This window comes from Homalodisca vitripennis, chromosome 1 (genome assembly GCF_021130785.1).
Source record: "Homalodisca vitripennis isolate AUS2020 chromosome 1, UT_GWSS_2.1, whole genome shotgun sequence".
Lineage (NCBI taxonomy): Eukaryota > Metazoa > Arthropoda > Insecta > Hemiptera > Cicadellidae > Homalodisca > Homalodisca vitripennis.
In genome coordinates this window covers 4,415,001-4,434,765 of record NC_060207.1, presented here as the reverse complement: position 1 = coordinate 4,434,765, position 19,765 = coordinate 4,415,001, and the positions used below count along the sequence as shown (strand labels likewise).

At 34.1% G+C, this 19,765-nt stretch overlaps 1 protein-coding gene across 1 annotated transcript; it reads left to right on the top strand.

The window, feature by feature from the left end:
- Positions 1-195: 195 nt before the first annotated feature.
- LOC124353262 lies at positions 196-8,713 on the top strand. The gene is made up of 2 exons (XM_046803193.1): positions 196-740; positions 8,464-8,713. Exons 1-2 carry the CDS (start codon positions 196-198, stop codon positions 8,711-8,713), a joined length of 795 nt encoding a protein of 264 aa, XP_046659149.1.
- Positions 8,714-19,765: the final 11,052 nt, after the last annotated feature.

The window sequence follows — 19,765 nt, the reverse complement described above, 5'->3', positions numbered from 1 at the left end:
GCAATTGACAAATTCTTGAGAGACCTGATGCAGGAGCCAAACAAACCAATGGGTGGAAAGATTGTACTGTTGGGCGGTGACTTTCGACAGGTTCTACCCGTCATTCGACGTGGTCACCGCACCCAAGTGGTACAGTCTAGTGTTAAGTGCAGCTACCTCTGGAATTGTACGAAAAAATTCTAATTAAAAATCAACATGCGACTAGAAGAGGATCAAGTGCAATTTGGACAATGGCTCAGTACTCTGGGAAACGGTACACTGCGAATTCTTGAGCCCCGCCCCATGATAAATGGCGTTGACGATCTAATTGAAGTACCCTCAGAGTGTGTGGTGGAACCAAAAGGCGAGCTAATTGACAATGTGTTTGGTGAACAACTGGACCAAGATACGTCCATGACAGCGATACTCTGTCTAACAAATGTGTCCGCTAACGAGATAAACGCTCATATATTGAGAAAAATTGCACTAGAAGAGAGAGAATATCTCAGCTGTGACAGCTACACACTTGATCCCAATGACAATTTTGACCCACCAATTGAACATTTGAATTCAGTTGAAGCTCCCGGTCTACCACCGCACAGACTGACATTGAAAAAGGGAGCCGTGGTAATGCTTTTAAGGAATGTTGATTTACGAGCAGGCATGTGCAATGGAACTCGATTGAAAGTTGTACAACTCCACGACCACACAATTGACGTCGAGATTTTGAGTGGAAAGCACAGGGGTGAACCCCTCCTACCGTGTGTAAGATTCATCTGCGAGACGGAAATTCTACCGCGGCCCCTCACTCGGTTGCAATTCCCAGTCAAACTCGGTTACGCCATGACAATTAATAAAAGCCAAGGGCAAAACTTTCAACTAAATTGGTATTTGTCTCGACACACCATGCTTCGCGCACGGCCAATTGTACATGGTATTATGTCAACACGTTATCTTCCCTTATTCATATTTTTTAATATTCCGTGGAAAGAGTCAAGATTCTTTATTATAAATTCATATTTATATCATTTTATACTATTTATTATTATTTTAAACATATTTATTTTATTGTCTTTATATTTATAACATTGTATTTTATTTCCTCAAATTATAGTTATAGCATAATTATTTATTTCTATGATTCTTGTACAAGGGAGAAAGTTTACATTTAAAATTAGTCATGGTATATGTTATTATATGAAAGTTATTTTTAGTTTTAGTCATACACATTCATTTGCTATAAATATACTTTTTTTATTTATAAGAATCTTGATTCTTTCAGACTATCCATGTACAGTTTTCTAAATGCCTGAGAAGCACTATATCAACAAATATCAAAATTAAAAATTTTAATTTTTTTTTTTTGTTTTTTTGTTAATATATATACCTTTACATATGTTGTCACAAATAATCCACATAAGGGTTTTGATAGCTTCCCATTTCAATTACTATTGGTTTCACAAGATTCTATTTATTAGGTCAAAATTTCAAAGTGACTATTTTGGCTCATATATATATTATTTGGGATGGAACTCAAATAGCAAGTTTGTGTGAACTTGGATGAGATCAACAAGACTAAATTAAACTTAGCATATGAGTTTTATTAATTTTAAATAAGTTTATTACAAAATATTGATATTGATAAAAAGCAGAAAATATTCAAACTTTTAGGCCTCTATTCCGTTTATCTCATCCAAAATCAACATAACATGATCTTTATTCATTTGTACTTGGTAGTTTTAAGAAGTAAATCGTGTGAAACCCAGGCCATGACTAAACATTACATCCATGTGTGTGTCTCTACCCTGGATTTGTCTTCCCTGAATAGTGTTTAGTGCAACAAGGCGTGATTTGTGTATATATAGTTTTGCATGTACACTCTTCATAGTGCCATGAACACTCTTTGCAGTGTAATAATTTTAATTTTAGGTTAGTACATGAACACTCTGGCAGTGCAATAATTTTAATTTTAGGTTAGTACATGAACACTCTGGCAGTGGGATGTTACCAAATGTATAGTATATTACAGTTCATAGACGCTGTCTGTAGTGGCATGTTCTAATTGTATATATATTTTAAATTTAAGTTAGTTTTAGTTTGGTGCATGGACACTCTCTTAGTGGAATATTCTAATTGAACATATTTACATTTAAGTTAGTTTTAGTTTAGGTTAGGTGGTGGATGAACTCTGACTTAAACATAAAACAATGTCTATGTCAGAGATTAGCGGAGCTGCAGACGTCCTTGAGTGGTCTGGACGATAGTTTAGACCCCGTATCCACTGGGCAACGTGTGAAAATTACTTTTATACAAAGTAATTTTCAAACGGCTAATTGCACACGCTTCCAAGAAATTAAAATTATATTCATATGAATTCATTGGTCGTTATTTTACCACTTATAATAATATGTAAAAAAACATAAAACACAGGGATAAAGGCATTATAGAAGGAAACTTCATTTATTAAAACCAGAATAAATTATATAAAAATGCAACTATTGTTTGAACTAGACCACTAATCAGTGGTTATAGTTGTAGTGTTATAACAACTGAAGATAGAATCTCCATTTCAACTGTAACCCCCCTCCCCCTTATTTTGTGAATAAATAATTCAATAGTTATTTTAAACCTCCCAATAAATATGTAAGGGAAGAATATGGGGCAATTGTTTGGAAATATTGAATGTAAAGGTGGGGGCGTGAGGTATATCATTTTAAAGGTCTCTTTGACACAGATCATTAAAAAATTTGAATTTATCCTGCAGTAAATGTACAAGATGTTAAACAAATTTAAAAGTAGCTTTAACAGGATCTTTTATTGTTACATTATTGAACGACTTATGAAACTCCAAATGTTACCCATCGTAATTTAGAACCTACCCTTCCAAAACAACTAAAATGGTTCACAGTTCAGTTTTACTATCAGTTTCTGAAATGTACTCACTTTAAAATAAGAGTCATTTTGTTTCAATTATAATTTTATTTATTACAAATTTTAAATGGCTTATACTGTACGGAGGCGTTTGATATGTTGATGGTTTTTGGGTGACCGTTATCAAAACTTAACTGCAGCAGCTACATTGCATGCTGAATGCTTTCCTACAGACATCACTACCCGTATTTCGAAGCTTAGCTGATCATTTTCGAGAAACTGGAAGTTAACATTGTAATCAAAACAAGGGTAAGAAGTCTGCAAGACCAATTACAATAGAAAAATCTGCGGATGTTTTAGGGGCTGCTCTACTAAAACCCACAGGACTCAAGCCGAAGAATAGCGTTTGACTCTTGTTTGAGTCAAACAACAGTTTTAAGAATCCTTCATGTGAATGTTTAATACAACTGAATAATATATACAAAGGTTCAAATAAGGTAAGTATTTATTGATCATACTCTAATGGATTTGAAACTTATTGTATTCATATTTACATGCAACATGAATATTCTTAAATATCATTTTCTGATTGAAAAATTATCACCAAATACATGAATTATGCAGGGTGACAATTAAGTCTGGAACCTCTTTTTTAAGTTTTAAACCACAATATAAAATAATACCAAAGTTCACACGTGCTTACTGGTGATAGTAACGCACACATCTGCCCAATTACTGACCGGATAATCCCTTTGGGGGACGGTCCACAAGGAGTCAAGACAAAATTCTTAAATAGCAGCATAGGTCAAGTTTGGTATCAAATTAAAGGTCTCACTTAGCAGAGTACAATTCCGCCCGAGTACCAAAACCGGATTTCAAAAGGTGGATTCATTCAGAAGTTATAGCTGTTTGAATTTTAAAACTATTGAACAATTGTTAAATTATTAAGTATTACAAGTAAATTTTTAAGTACCTGTGATCAAAGTAAGTGTTCAAAATGTTCCCCTCCCATCATCTGACAATGTAGTAATCAAAGCCAGGAATCAATAATTATTACCAATAACACAACTACTGTTAGAATGTGAAAGTGGCTCTTTGGGTTTTCCAATGTGAAAGTGGCTCTTTGGGTTTTCCCAAAGAGCGACTTTGACTGCAACAGTTTTTGTCTGTATTTTGTTAGGAAGGTAACAGTTCAGTTGCACTGAAGCTTTCAGCGGGTTTAGTTATGCAGATGGAATAATTTTCAGTCATTAACAAGTTTTAAAATTGGTTATTAATTTGTTTATTTACTGTTATGTCACTTAGTGAGCGTGAAAGGATAACTCTTTTAATGATACGTGGGTGGGGAGATAATGAAAGATCATGTGAAGCAGTTAAAAATTTATTAAATGATACTTTTTCAGAGAGATATCCTATCTCTAAGTCCACAGTAATAAAGACAGTGGCCCGTTTTGTAGAGACTGGTAGCGTTAACGATCGTGTCAGAACTGGAAGACCAACAACAGTGACGGGTGAAGCCGCATCATTAGATGTTCTTCAGTCTTTAGTCGAGAATCCAAATGAATCAGTTAGATCTGCTACAGAAACTCATGAAATAACTCGTGAGTCAGTCAGAAAAATGTTTAAGAAAGGCAGCTTTTAAGGCGTACAGAGTACATCTGATTCAGGAACTAAATGAAAATGACTTCGATCGGCGGCTTGAATTTTGTGAGGTAATGATGAATAGAATTGACCGAAAACAAATCCTTTTGAACGATATTTTATTTTCTGATAAGGCAACATTTATGTTGAATGGCAGTGTCAATAGACATAGTTGTCGGTATTGGGACAACAGCAATCCGCACTGGAAAGAAGAGAGTTATACACAGCATCCACAGAAACTTAACGTTTGGGCAGGTATTATAGGAAATCAAATTGTGGGCCCATTATTTATCAGTGGTAATTTAAATGGTGACTCGTATCTAGCAATGCTCCAAGATGAGATAATTCCTGCACTAAAAGCTGCTCTTGATCGACAATTTAAAAGAATTCATTTCCAACAAGAAGGCGCGCCACCGCACTTTGCTCTCCTTGTTAGAGAATACTTTGATACAATATTCCCTCACAGATGGATTGGAGGACGTGGTGCAGTAGAGTGGCCTGCTCGTTCCCCTGATTTACCTCCGCTGGATTTTTTTCTTTGGGGATACCTCAAAGATAAGGTTTATCGAACTAAGCCTCGAGATATTTGGCGCACCTAAGAAATCTCATAGTCCAAGAAGCTCAAGATATTCCTCGTGACTACCTTCAAAATGCAGTGGATGGCTTTTACAACCGCCTAGAACATTGCCAGACGATGGGAAGGGAACATTTTGAACACTTACTTTGATCACAGGTACTTACAAATTGATATTTACTTGTAATACAATTTACATTGTTCAATTGTTTTAAAATTCAAATAGCTATAACTACTGAATGAATCCACCTTTTGAAGTCAGGTTTGCGACATTGTACTCTGCTAAGTAAGACCTTTAATTTGATATCAAACTTGATCTATGCTGCTATTTAAGAATTTTGACTCCTTGTGGACCGTCTCCCAAAGGGATTATCCGGTCGGTAATTGGGCAGATGTGTGCGGGCAGATGTGTGCGTTACTATCACCAGTAAGCACGTGTGAATTTTGGTATTTCTTTCTGTTGAGGTTCAAAAATTAAAAAACAGGTTCCAGACTTAATTATTGTCACCCTGTATTTTTACAGTGATACACAAAGTTATAACTTTATAAATTGTTTGAACGGGTAAAAGGACTGTAGTCACAACCATTTATTTATTTAATTGGCTAAAGTAGGTATGAAAAAAAGATTTTATTATATATTTTGGGATAATGGTGTGTTTATAATACAGGTACAGATTTCCTTACAAGTCACACCCTCTCCCTCTTTATTTTTTAGGGAATATATTTAGTCATGGTAGTATTACTTTTCCACATAAAAGGAAGTAATAAAAAGAATTTTGGTAATAAATAAAAAAAATAAAACATGGCATTACTTGCCACAATTTCACCAATTTCTATCTTAACTGTTAACAACTTATTGTTCAAATACATTTAGGCCTACATGCAGTGTATTGCCTCGAATTAAATATAATTGTATATGTATGGTTTTGTAGCTCCTGTACTAGTATTCATTACTACAGTACAGTAATCGGTTTTGAAATAGCTTAAGCATTTTTTGTTAAAGTAACTAACATGAACCATTCATTTTTAGATACTGTTACTTTTAAAGTAGTCACAAAAAATTAAATTATTATTTCAGTAGATTTTACAGCAATAATTAGTGTAATTATAAACAGGCACTTGTAGTTAGGTTGTAAAATGTTAAAATTGATAACATTGAACTGTAACTATGACAACCTTCAACTCATAATGTTTATACACTTCAAAATAAGTCTAAATATTAAGTTAAAAATATTTTCTTGTGTAAATCCCAGAGTGGGTGTATTAAAACTAACCAATCACAAATAAATAGGTGGAGCCAGACATATAAATGTATTTTTAAATAAATTGTATTATTTTTCGAGTGCCCGATATGCGCACTAATCGTGTTCCAAGATTATTTAATTGTCTTTAAACATATAGAAATGCAATTGACATAGTCAGAAAATTTATAATATTAGTATAACTAGCCAATACCATATTCCTAAATTTTGTGTATACACAATTGTTCAAGTAGCCTATAAGAAATTAAATAAATGATGAAAATCTAATGTAACATGATGTTTTTGTTCAGTTTAAGAATATTCAGTTTTATTGGTAATGTGAATTTCAGTATTTATCATTAATAGATCATTGAATTATTTATTTAATTTTGTTAACCTATGTTTGAATATTAAAATATCTAATTAATCAATCGTATAAAGGAGTTTATTTTAAAATGTTATTTCTCATAATCCTTTTGTGTTTTGAGATTTGTTTAAAATAATGTTGCTTGTTGTTAATCATCATTTGTACGAGTAATAATAACTGTTTTGATCAATAATAAAATTGAATTTATTAATAAAATAAACTCTTAACATAATTCCAAATTAATGCAGTTGTTATCTGTATGCCGGAGGTAAAGGGCACTGAGTCCATTTTTTTATAATTGAGATTTGAGCACCATCATAATGTTAATTTTTCGTTCTACATAGTGATGACGGGCACTAAGTCCAATATCAATAATAACAAAGTACACTATTATTATAAGGTACTGTGCCACATTCTATTTAGAGGCAAAGAGCACCAAGTGGACTTGAAGCTGTTTGCTTCACTGAAATTGCAACCCCTCTATCTATCCTTCATCCTGCAACAACTGAAGAAATACAGACAATTATAAATTCCATTAAACCAAAATCATCAGCAGGTATTGATGACATATCTTCAAAAATCATCAAAATCTGTGGAAGAACTCTTCTGACTCCAATTTTAGCTATCTGTAACAGGTCCCTTAACCAAGGCATCTTTCCCTCCAGACTTAAAATTGCTAAAATATATCCCAAACACAAACAAGGAAAGAAAGATGAACCAGCCAACTATAGACCCATCTCTCTCCTACCTACTACTTCAAAAATTATTGAGAAAATAGTTCTTGCCAGACTACTCACACACCTTCAACAAAATGGCCTCTTGACAGACAAGCAACATGGCTTTACAAAAGGGAAGTCAACAACAACTGCAATTGCTGATCTGGTAGAGTTCATAGTAGAGAACATAGAGTCCGGCAACACCATCTCCAGCGTATACTTAGACCTGAGTAAGGCATTTGATTGCCTTGGTCACGATCTCATTTTGGTTAAATTAAAAAGCCTAGGCATTATAAAAACAGCCCTAAAATGGTTCGAAAGCTACCTGAAAGGACGGACCCAAGTAGTAGAGGTGAAGAAAAATGAACATGGGCAAACAAGTACTGTGCGATCAGATCCAATACCAACAAGAAGAGGCGTACCACAAGGATCAGTCTTAGGGCCAGTACTATTTATTTTATTTACAAATGACCTACCAAAGTACATGACACCATACAGTGAAACAATTATGTATGCTGATGACACTGTGCTCTTATTAGCCAGTAATAATAACGAACATTTGGAAATTGACACATACATATCTGTCAACATGGCACAACAATACTGCATGAGTAATGACCTTGTTTTTAATCAAAATAAAACTAAACAGATGTATTTTGGAAGAAATAGAAAGGACTCAACAGCACTCCCTGATCTTCAGAATGTAAACATGCTGAAACACCTAGGTGTAACACTTGATAGTGATTTATCATGGAAAAATCATGTAGACAATCTGTGCAAAAAACTAAGCTCTGCCATATTTGCCATAAAAAGAACCTCAGCAGTCAGTTCACCAGAAGCTTCAAAAATAGCATACCATGCCCTTTTCCAAAGCCACTTACAATATGGAATAGTTGTTTGGGGGGGAACTTCAAATGCCAACCTGCAGCGCCTACTGAAATTGCAAAAGAGGGCTCTCAGAATAATGACTGGTCAAGGCCCAAGAGAAAGTTGTAGAAATACATTCAAGGATTTGAAGATTCTTACAGTTATTTCCATTTACATATTGGAAACTGTTCTCTTTTGTGTTACTAGAGACCTAACAAGGCATAGAGATCTGCATGGACACAACACAAGACATGCAGGCAACTTCCACCTTCCGGCACACAGAACAGCCACCTATGCAAAAAAACCATCTTATGCTGGAATCAAGATATATAACACACTGCCTGAAGACTTGAAGACCAACAGCCCACAGAACCTGAAGAAGGAACTCCGGACCTGGCTCCAGGAAAGACCCTTCTACAGCATGGAAGAGTTCTTCAATTGGAGGGACAATGCATGAAGACCCAACTCATGAGGAAGAAGATATTTTTTGTCTTTAAACTTGACATGTATTCTAATCTTGATGATTATGAATAAAGAATTTCTGATTTCTGTGTGTTTTGCTACTGCTACTGCACTGTCTGGACTTAATGCCATTTACCCCAGCTGTTTCTTTTTTGTGACCACAAACATATTTTGAGGTTTCGAAGGTTGTGTTGACTGTTATCTAGTTGAATGAAAGTTATAAGTTGTATTGATAAACTTCAAAATGTATCGAGACGAGGTTCCAAGTTACTGGAATTAGCTTTAAAAGAAATCAGAATCATTGAAACAGGTAAGAATTATGTTTATTACATTAAAATTAGAAACTAAATCTTAAAAGTGTATGACTAGTACAATATGTGTTTTTATGTTTAAAATTGAAGTAAATTTCAATTTAAAATGTTATCAATTCTTTAGTAACTGAGAATAAGCCTTTATAATTAAATAATTACAATAAGTAATATTGTTTATACTAAGAATTTTTTTAGGCCCAAACACCAGTAACCAAGAGGGAAATATCAGTCTAAACGGCAATTACTCGTAGAGGAAGATCTTTCTCCATTTTCTGATAGTGATGAGGTTGACGATAGCGATGCTGATATTGATTATTTACCTAGTGAAGAATCTAGTGACTCGGAAAATCAACCTGTTCAACTACATGTCTCAACAAAGTCTAAGGCTTTTTATATTAGGTAATAATTCAGAAGAACAGGAATCATTTGCTCAATCCACATTAGAGAAAGATTTGTATTTATCAGGTGATGAAACTACTAATCAAGCCACATCTTTAATTGAAGAGATAACCGAAACAGGTCACAATGTAGGAAAATCATTGAAGTGGAAGTTGAAAATATAAACTCTTAAATAGACCGGTAAAAAATGTATAAGACATTCCCTGACTGGCTGTGCAATGTACGAAAAGAAAAGTTACTTTCTGGACAGGAGTATGTTAGCAAGAAAATTAAAATTGTGCCAGCAAAAGTCATGAAATCACCTTGTTCATGCTAAAAAAATATTACAGTAAAATATCTGAAATAGAAGGACAAGAAATTTTCAAAAGATACTGGAGTGTTGAAAAAAGTAACGATGTTAAAAGTCATTACATTAGTCATGAAATAGCTTGCTGTAGAAAACGACTTGAAAATTCTGGTAAATTTAGGACCCTTGGTAAAACTACTACCCTTTCGGACAGTTTTATTGTTTAGAAGAAAGAAGTAAATGTATGTCAAGTAATGTATTTGAATACATTAGGTATTTCAAATAAAGTAGTAGTAAATGTTTTAAAAAAGACTTAAGAACAGGGTCTTGTTCAAACAGATTTGAGAGGAAAGCACACTCCACCAACTTCTACTACCGATAGTGTCAGGACTCATATACATATGTCATCATTTCCGTACTATGAAAGCCATTATTCCAGAGAAACACTGCCAAAAAAATTTAGGCCGTAGAATTAACTATATCCTGTACAAAGATTCTCTTTGGGTTATCATAAGTAAGGGCCCGAACCCATTTATATTTGGTTAACCTGAGATTGTATAGTGTTAGTGCTCTGCCAGATTATAACCAATGTATAACTTGATTTAATAAAATATTCATTTCATGTAAGATATTCTGTTTTACAATTTTTGATTATGTAAGGATAACTCGGGCTTGCTATCATTTACCACAATACCTCAAACGTTTATAAACAAATTTGAACTGTCGATGGAGGTGTACAAATGTACAAGTACAATAAGTTCATAACATAACAAAAAATACAATACATATAATAACAGCTCAATAAATTTGTTACAGTGGCCACAAAGTTGACCGAGGACAAATGCTCATCAAAAGGCTTTGTGCAACGAGAAATATAAAAACAAAGACTAACATTTTATTTCACTAGTGTCTCAGGACAAATACTCGCCAATTGAATAAAAGGCTTTGTCCTTGAACCAAGTACTAATATAGCTTTTAAACTGAACTGTACTAACTGTCCATGCTTTATCAGGGAAGTTGTTGAAAAGTATAATTTCCAAACATAAATGACTTCTTAGTTTTTCTAGTCTAATATTTGCCTCATCTAGTTTGCACTTTTCCTGGTATTGTAATTGTGTATATTTTGTCCAACCTGATATGTTTCTAAATATTCTTTACATTTTAATAAACGTATATGGTTGAGTCGTAAAATTTGTAATTCTTTAAAGAGGGACTTGCAAGAAGTTTTGTCAGGTAACCAAATTCCATATGTTAAAACTGATTGAAAAAAGACATAATAGGTTGTCATGAATATATCCATGCTAACACAGAATCTTATATTATTTAAGTAGATAACTTCCACTCTTTTACACATCATTTGCACATAAACAGCTTATAGCTTACTATCTAAATATATTCCTAAAAGCTTTCCAGGGTTAAAATTTATATAATAATTATTCTTATCCAAACATATGTTCTCTGTTCTATAACTGTTTACAAGAGAAATAGATCTCTCTAGAAACAGAAAAGGCTCTAACTGTGAATCTTGTGGTGACCCCCTACCCTATTGCAATATTTTTAAGATCCGATTTTTCTCTACCTTGTACAACCATTTGTTTTCTACCATCAGAATATGATGAGAAGAGGTTTAATTCCGTAACCTTCAAGTTTTGAATTATCAGGATGGCCACCCGACCGTAAATTTTTCCGATAACCGGGAAAATTTCAAAAATATATTTTCTGTCTCCAAGAACTTAAAAACATCAAGACATAATTTGACAGCTTCTTGAATCTGACGCAGGTTGATCTAAGGTTACCTCCGCTAGTGTATATAGTGAGTTTTTCTTGGTTAATTCTACTCCTGTGCCGCGGCAAGCCTCCGCCCCCCCCTCCTAAAAGTGGGGTGCATTTGACATAGGTGCATACCTAGTGCATTTGACATAAATCTTCGGCACTACACGAGTGGTACATTTTAAGCTGTAGGAACCGCAATACAAACGGGTTTTTTGTAATTAAGTATTATTTAGTCGAAGTGGGGTCTACAGACGAAGTTGTCCAACTCTTATTCTTAAGTGAAAATGGTGTTTTGATTAGACGTGTGTTAAATATAGCATAGGCCTAAAATTTACAGTGTTATAAACAGGCTTAAGAGTTCGGTTTGTTGAATGACATAATTTTTGGCAGTGTGATAAAGAGGTGCAGCCCGGTTTTTTTTAGTAGGCCTACACCAGAATGTCAGTTGGATTTTTACAAAGCTTGATAAGATACCTTTTGGAGAAGAAAGTAGTGGGTTAGTTGCAACAAGTAACGTCGAGAAGGGGGCGTTTGCTTAAGATAAATCCTACCTAACGAATAGGAAACATTATTGGGAAATTCTTTATGTCAAATCAGATTAGCTCTAAACCATTAAATCAATTAAAACCTTGTTTTGGTGTTCCTCAAAGATCCGTCCTTGACCCTTTGTGTGCTATATAAATGCAATTGCAAATTTTATGGATCAGGTGCCCAAAGAAAATATATGGCTGTATGCAGATGATGCCAGCTTTAAAATATCTGGACAATCATTATAGAAAATTAAGTAAAAGCAAATGATCTCTATAACATTCAATAATTTTTATCCTTGAATAAATTGCAGCTAAATCTGGAAAACCCATTTTATATTTTTTTTCTACTAAACAAAAACTAGAACCTTATATATCCATTGACAACAACGCTCTTAAGCAATTAAATGAAGTAAAGCTTTTAGGCATAATAACTGACAAACATTGATCGTGGGATAAACGTAGAAAATTTATGCCCAAAAATAAATTTCTGTTTATATGCTCTTAAAATGTCATATTAATGTAATACTGGAGCACTCAAAACAATACATTTAGCATATATCCACTGGCATGTTTCCTATGGTATTTACTTTTACTGTGCTAAGCCACAATAAAGTAAGTAAAATTATTAAAAAAAGAACAATTAGAATCATATTAGGAATAAAAAGTAAGGATTATGTCAAAGCTCATTTTACAAATTTAGGCATTTTTACTGTATATGGGCTGCATGCTTTCCAATGCGTTATGTTTGTAAAGAGCATAATATGCCGGGACTAATACCAGCAAACAGGCACGCATACAACACAAGGGGAACGACAAGAAAAAGACAAGCAAAAAAGAACTTAAATTTTTACGAATGTTGCCAAATAATTTAAAACAAATAGAATGAAAAAATTGTAACTAGAGCTAAAAATATACCTTATTCATATTTTTCCGTATTATCAGATGAGGTCCTTCTAACTTAATATCAATTTCTTAGTAACTTATTTATTTACAGTCTTGTTTCTTGGAGTTTTTGTTGCTTACAATAAAACAAAACCTATTTATGATCCAAATGACTGGTACGAGGGTATAATGAAATCTAAGAAGAAACAACCATTTCACTTGAAGGTAATGTTCCAGTCAGAATTTATGTCTGTGGAAAGTTTATTACAAAACATTAAAACAGAAAGATAAACAATCTAAACAGCCTGTTAATTGGCTCAAAATTCAATGGTTGCGTTATACCAAAGAAAACCCTTATAAGATTTTGTATAAAGAAACTGTGAACGAAGACATAGGCCTACAGTTTTGTGAAGTTAATAGCAAAAAAGCAAGACGAGGTAGACCTACAAGGGATATCAAGACGATTCAGCTCCTCGGTCAACCCACATCAACAAAGAGAAAGATATGGAGGATCTGCTGCCTTACATACCTCCTGTAAAGCACACATTCTTTCAAAACCTTCTTGTGACACCCACTGGAGAGGAAGAGGGGCCTGTGTCTGACTCGGAAGATGATGAGTAAGCAGACTCAAATAGAACATTGTTACACGTAAAAAGACTTATTTACTACTTTCTTATTAATATATAACTATTTTTGTATTTTTATTACAAAAAAAAAAACTATGTTTTAGTGAAGAAAGCTTCATTTTTTGTGTGACTTGTACCAAAAATGTACTTATTTACCTGATTCTCACATTAAAACGTTGTTGAGGCAAAGTGGTATAAGTTTTTTTTACTAAGATAATTATGCGATTTATGATACAATGTCTACTTAAAGCCTTTGTATCTCAGAACTAGGTAAGTGTGACTGATACCATTATGCATATCATGGGCTCAATTGATGTATAGGATAGTGCAATAGTATATCATGTGAACAAAGTGAATTTTTTAATTGTTACAATGAGATGATTGTATGTATGGATTAAGAGTTTAAAATAAACACCTTTTGTACCATGTATTTTGTGAGTGGTATTTAAATGCGATTAAACAAAACATTACAAGTTCAATGGCATGTTCTTTGATAAATGATGACGATAAATCAAAATTTTCTTTTAATAACTGTTATTCACGGATAAAAAGGCTTGTACGGCTTCTTAAACTTCAGTTTTGCGAAAAAATAAAGAATGTTAACGTGATGGGATGAAAGAAAAGGTATCTGTCTGCAGTTGTCTAACTATTGGAGATAGTAGGTGACTCAGAGAATGCGCAACATTTAGAAAGGAATTGTTTAGAATATAAGCTATTTGCTTGGGACAACGTACCACCTCACACATTGTTCCATATTCCAGCTCGCACACTCCACGCCCAATGAAATGTTTTAATGGTCTGTAACTAGTAATAACCTGACAGATCGCTCTCACAAGGTACAGCTGTGTGAGATTGTTTTATCTGTCTGGTTGGACTTGGAAGCAAGAATGAGTTGCCAGTGACGATGCTTTGATAAGGTTGTAGTAATCACGAGGATCACCAAGCTGCAAAATAAATGTATCACGCGAACTGCACCGGCTCTCCCGAAACGTGCTCACTTCATAAACATCGCATTACAATTATATCATTCTTAATTCATTTATTCTCTCTGAATGTTTTTCAAACGTGTATAGTTTTGGTTCTATAAATATACGAGTATAACTTACTATGGTCATATCACAGACAATGGATACGTTTCTATAGAAACGTATCCATTGTCTGTGGTCATATATTGTCATTTCACTTCTTTGCACACAAACCTGACGAAATACGATCACACATAAATTAACAAATCAGCTCATCACTTCAAACATTTCTTTAAAACACATGATGCCACATGAGGTTGTTGCTTTTATGTCAGTAATCTTGTTTCTTTACTTCTTTGAACAGCCCTCATATATGAAGATTTACTACCTAATGCAGTTTAAAACATTTCATCCATCCCGCTCAACTATTATATTAATAACACTATAAACAATGACCATCATGCACTCTTGATTTATGCCAAGAAATCTTAAGTTCTGTGAATATCTTCATACCACATCCCATACTGTCTTCTGCATGAATTACAATATTTTCAACACTTTAATTAGAATGAGACCAGACCGGTGGTCCTTGAACATTACATGAACAGCAACAAATTCAAACGGTAAAGTTTGTAATCGATAATTTGATCATAGAGTGAACAATCTAGTGTTTTAAAGTAAAGATAAAAAATGCAAAACGGATAATTGGGTATGAGACATTTGTACAAGAGTACACTGATCACGTGAATTCCCACTCAAATCAAACGCCGTTAATTCATGCTGGACCTTCCCGCCAGTTTTACCGTACCACAGACTAGTGTCTGTCATGTATAGTAAGTGTACATAAGACTGCAATATACCTAACTAGACTCACTAACCCGCGACTCCAAGGCTTTAGATCACGGAGCGGTGACTAGATATCTTGGAAGTACAGATTACTTACTTACAATTTCGCTGTACTGATTCTCCCCATTGTGTACAAAGTTACGACAATGCATCAAACATGTAGGGCATATACTCAGGTCTTCAGGCAAGGATTAACATAAAAGATGATCTTACTGACTTTGTACCATGTGCAGCGTCATATTGAAAAGAGTAACGAAAGAAAGATCAGAGGAAGCTATTGGTAAAACCCCTAAGTGACACAAGATGGTCTGCCAGGGCAGACGCCCTTCGAGCTTTAAAAATAAGTCGACATGAATTAAAAGATGCTCTTGAAGAGCTAAATAAAGACGATACTTAGACACCAGAAACACAATGCACAGCCGCTGGGTTTTTAAAAACACTTGGAAATTTCCAAACCACGTTATTAACTGTGATCTGGGACGAAACTCTCGATATAGTTGATAAAACAAGTAAAGACTCTTCAAAATCAAGATTTAGACCTATTTGGTACTACAAAGGAACTTGAAACACTATCCTCGTTTTTAAGTGAAAAAAGAGTATTGATGAGTATTTATTTGATGATGAGTATTTATTTGATGATGAGTATTGAAATTTGCAGAAAAAGAAGAATCTGTGAAACATATCATTTTTTATAGGGGCTTCAATAAGGCAATTTCTATTTTGAAAGAAAAATATTTTTTAGTTGAATGACATGTTATGATATTTATTTCTTTCACCTACAATTATACTCCAGTAGCTCAACATCAACGCAGGAGACGTCAGCTGGCGGGATCCGGCTCGACCGGGTAAGACACGGAGTTTCAGGATAAATCCACCGGAGTTCGCTTCAAGGGCTGAGGCGCCTTACAGCGGACGACCTAGGTACTACAGTACGTAAGTACGCTGTGCCGGGCTGACTCGGTCGGAGTCGTCGTCACCGCCTCCACATACGACGCGATAAGGTGCAAGTAAGTCCTAGCCGTAGTAGGTACTTATTTTACCTGCCTAAACGCGTTTTTTTGCCTGCACTTGCCGTCACTAACGATACGATAAGTACATGAGATTACGTATTTAAGCAGATATACAGGGTGATTCAAAAGTAAACGGCAATCTCTCGGGAGCTTATTCTATAGCTAAAAACAAGTAAAAAAGTTCATATGACCTCCACCACGTTCTTCTGACCTCACGCCAGCAGATTTTCTTATGGGGTTGGATGAAGTCAATTGTTTATTCAAAACGGATTAACACCATAGAGGAGTTACGTAATCGCATTACAGATGCGGCAGAAACTATCAAGAATGTTCCAAACGTTATGAAACGCGCTAGAAGAGTGGATTCGTCGTGCGAAAACGTGCATTGCTAACAACGGTGGACACTTTGAGCAACTATTATAGGTGATTATTACAGTTTTTATAAAGGTAAATACATTTTATGTTAATGTTCAGTCTAGAATAAATGATCAGCTGTTACTCACAACCTAAACATTAGTTAATATTTTATGCAGATAAGGATATGCATTTTTGTGCGTCTGTTTTATTTTTAAATAAAGCTAAATTTCAATACCTATTATTAATTTGTTTCCTAAGTAATTCACATGAATCTTTTCAGAATTAAATGTTCTACAAATCTGTTTAAGAAAAAAATGACATTTATACAACATTTATGGAAGTAATCTTACGTTAAACACAAAAATGTGTTATTTCTTTGCACCAATTCTTGTGTTTTACGTAAGATATCTCTGAAAGTATTGCATTTACAGCTCTGGGACGAATTTTAATAAATTTGTCAGATATAAAAACATAAAAAACAATCGTATTTGTATCTTTGTAACTACCTTTACCATTTTTATACGGCCTGACTTCACCAAGGGTTCTGAAATCCGGGCGAAATCTTTCGCTAGGCGTAACTCGCTAACGAAGCGTTTCCGGGCATATGGTTATATGAACTTTTTTACTTGTTTTTAGCTATAGAATAAGCTCTCGAGAGATTGCCGTTTAGTTTTGAATCACCCTGTATAATATAGCAAGGAATTAAATCAGTACGAATATGACTAAATTATATTACTAGTAACAAGGAGTTTGAATTTAGTTTACCTTTTCTTTTCGAGGCCGCTGGGTTGCTTGACGTACGTTGGCACCAGCGTTCCTTGGTTTCGAGCTTCAGTTGAACTAGCAACTATCGTGTTAGGGAACGTTTAGGTAGAACAGTCATCCTGAAGCAAATGCTGACGCCTTACCTTTATTTCCTTTCGTTTCCGAGTCGGCGATGATGAAAGCCTGTTGATCCGTTGATCATCGGTGCTGTTTTTGCTTCGGCTTTTGGTTTTCATTAATTCGGGTATGAGCCGAACTTGGAAACAACCTCTCTAGTTCGAACCCTGGAATTTTCCCCTCACGGCTGTTCTATCCGGTGTCTTAGGGTTTTATATTTTTATAAACTACCCCTGACCCGATTAAACGTTATATTTGTATATCAGAATCACTGGCTGAAACAAAATCAAAGTAGATCTATTTGTACCCAGAGGAATTTTACTCAAGCCAGCGTAGTCTGTAGAAAAACTATGAAAATGGTGGAGTTGGTTTTATGTTAAAAATACAATATCAATTTTTCTGTTGTTGATGTATCTAAATTTATGTTTTTGAGTTAGATTTTGAAATATGTTGTATAAAATTAATACAAGAAAATATTTTGATTGTTGTGAGCATTTATAGAATCTCCAAATGGAAGAGATTAACAAATTTTTTTTTAATGTTTTTTTTGAGCATGCTGTCAATAGGTTACTAATTAAATAACCAGAGGGTTACTCATAGCTGGGGATTTTTAATATTGAACATGGGTAATAGTGTAGTGGTAATTTGGTTTTCTAAATTTAATAACATTCTCAGATCATTTAATCTTTTTATTACAAATAATCAACCTACACGTTTTTTAATTCCTGCATTGACATATATTATTGTTAAATTTAATATAAAAGCTATTTAATACTACACTTGGTGAACATTGTCTTGCACAGGACCATGTACCCCTTTTTTTTAAAATGTTTTCCACAAAGCACTTACAGAACATCAAAACATGTTGCAAGTAGTAATGGTTTTATTTGAAGGCACAGTGATGAAAGTCTGGATCATCAGTTTATTTATTATTTAAAGAAAGAAAATTGGGACATGATAGATGGATTTTAAAAACAAAATATAAAATTGACATTAAAACACTTTTTAATAGTTTTTTTAAAAATTTGTTGACTTATGGCACTATTGCTACCCTTAGTAAAAACCTCAAATAAATCACGGCAGTTGAATAACACTAAACTTGTCAAGTGGTATACACCGGATGCTAGCCCTAAACAAGAAATGAAATGCTGTGCATTATTCACAATTTACTAAAAAGTTTGAAATTTAAGGGGGTCGAGCAAACTCAGCGCAGCTGTATAATGTAGATATTCAACATAAAAAACAGTATAGGAATGAATTAACATTAGCAAAAAAAGTTGCTGTTTGAAGCAGTATATTAGTAAAGCTCCTAACCAATGCAGGGCTGCTTGGAAGGTGATTAGTAATGAACTTCACCTAACACAGTCAAGATGTAAATTTGGATCCTGAGGAATTCAACCAGTATTTAATAAACTCAATTAAAGAGCTTAGTGAAGAATTCCCCCAGTCACCATAGTCCTGATTACTTTTGGGGAGAACGAATGATTGATCAAAATTCATTTGTTTGGTAACAGTTACAGCCGAGGAGTTATAAAGGCTGTGCAAAATTCTCAAATTCAAAAGCTATGGACTATTATGGTTTTTTGTCGAATATCATTATTAAAGTACCATTGAATTTATAAGTGATCCCTAGCGATATTTTTTTTTAAATAACTGCATGAATGAGGTTTTTTTTTCACTTTACTAAAGGTGTCAAAAGTTACTCCCAGTGTTTAAGAAAGGTGACAAAAATTGCTGTAATAACTATCGTCCAATCTCAATTGTCCCTATATTTTCTAAAATTTTTGATTCAATTATTGTACAACCAGCCTGAATGGCTATTTTGAGTTTCATAATTTAATTTCAAATAGTCAATATGGCTTTCCGCAGGGAAAGAATCTACAACTTGGCTGTATTAAACATAATTGATCATACCTAGAGGCTTGTGAAACAAGGATTCCTCTTCATTAGTTTTATGTGACCTCAGTAAAGCATTTGACAGTGTCCTTGTTGAGTTGTTCTTCTTGATAGCATGCATTTTACGGTGTTAGTGATTGTGGCTTCAAGACTTATTAGGTCATATCTTTTCCAATAGATTGCAATATGTATTGTGTCAGGAATAAATGCCTCTCCAATGAAAAAAACCGTGGAAAACTGGTGTTCACAGGGTTTATTCTTGGGCCTTTTTTCTTTATTGTTTA

Excerpts from the sequence above, each read along its gene's own strand:
- LOC124353262 (XM_046803193.1), top strand. The coding sequence starts at position 196 with ATGCGACTAGAAGAGGATCAAGTGCAATTTGGACAATGGCTCAGTACT. Across the intron at positions 741-8,463 it reads AGGGGTGAACCCCTCCTACC|AGACCTAACAAGGCATAGAG; the intron begins GTGTGTAAGATT and ends TTGTGTTACTAG.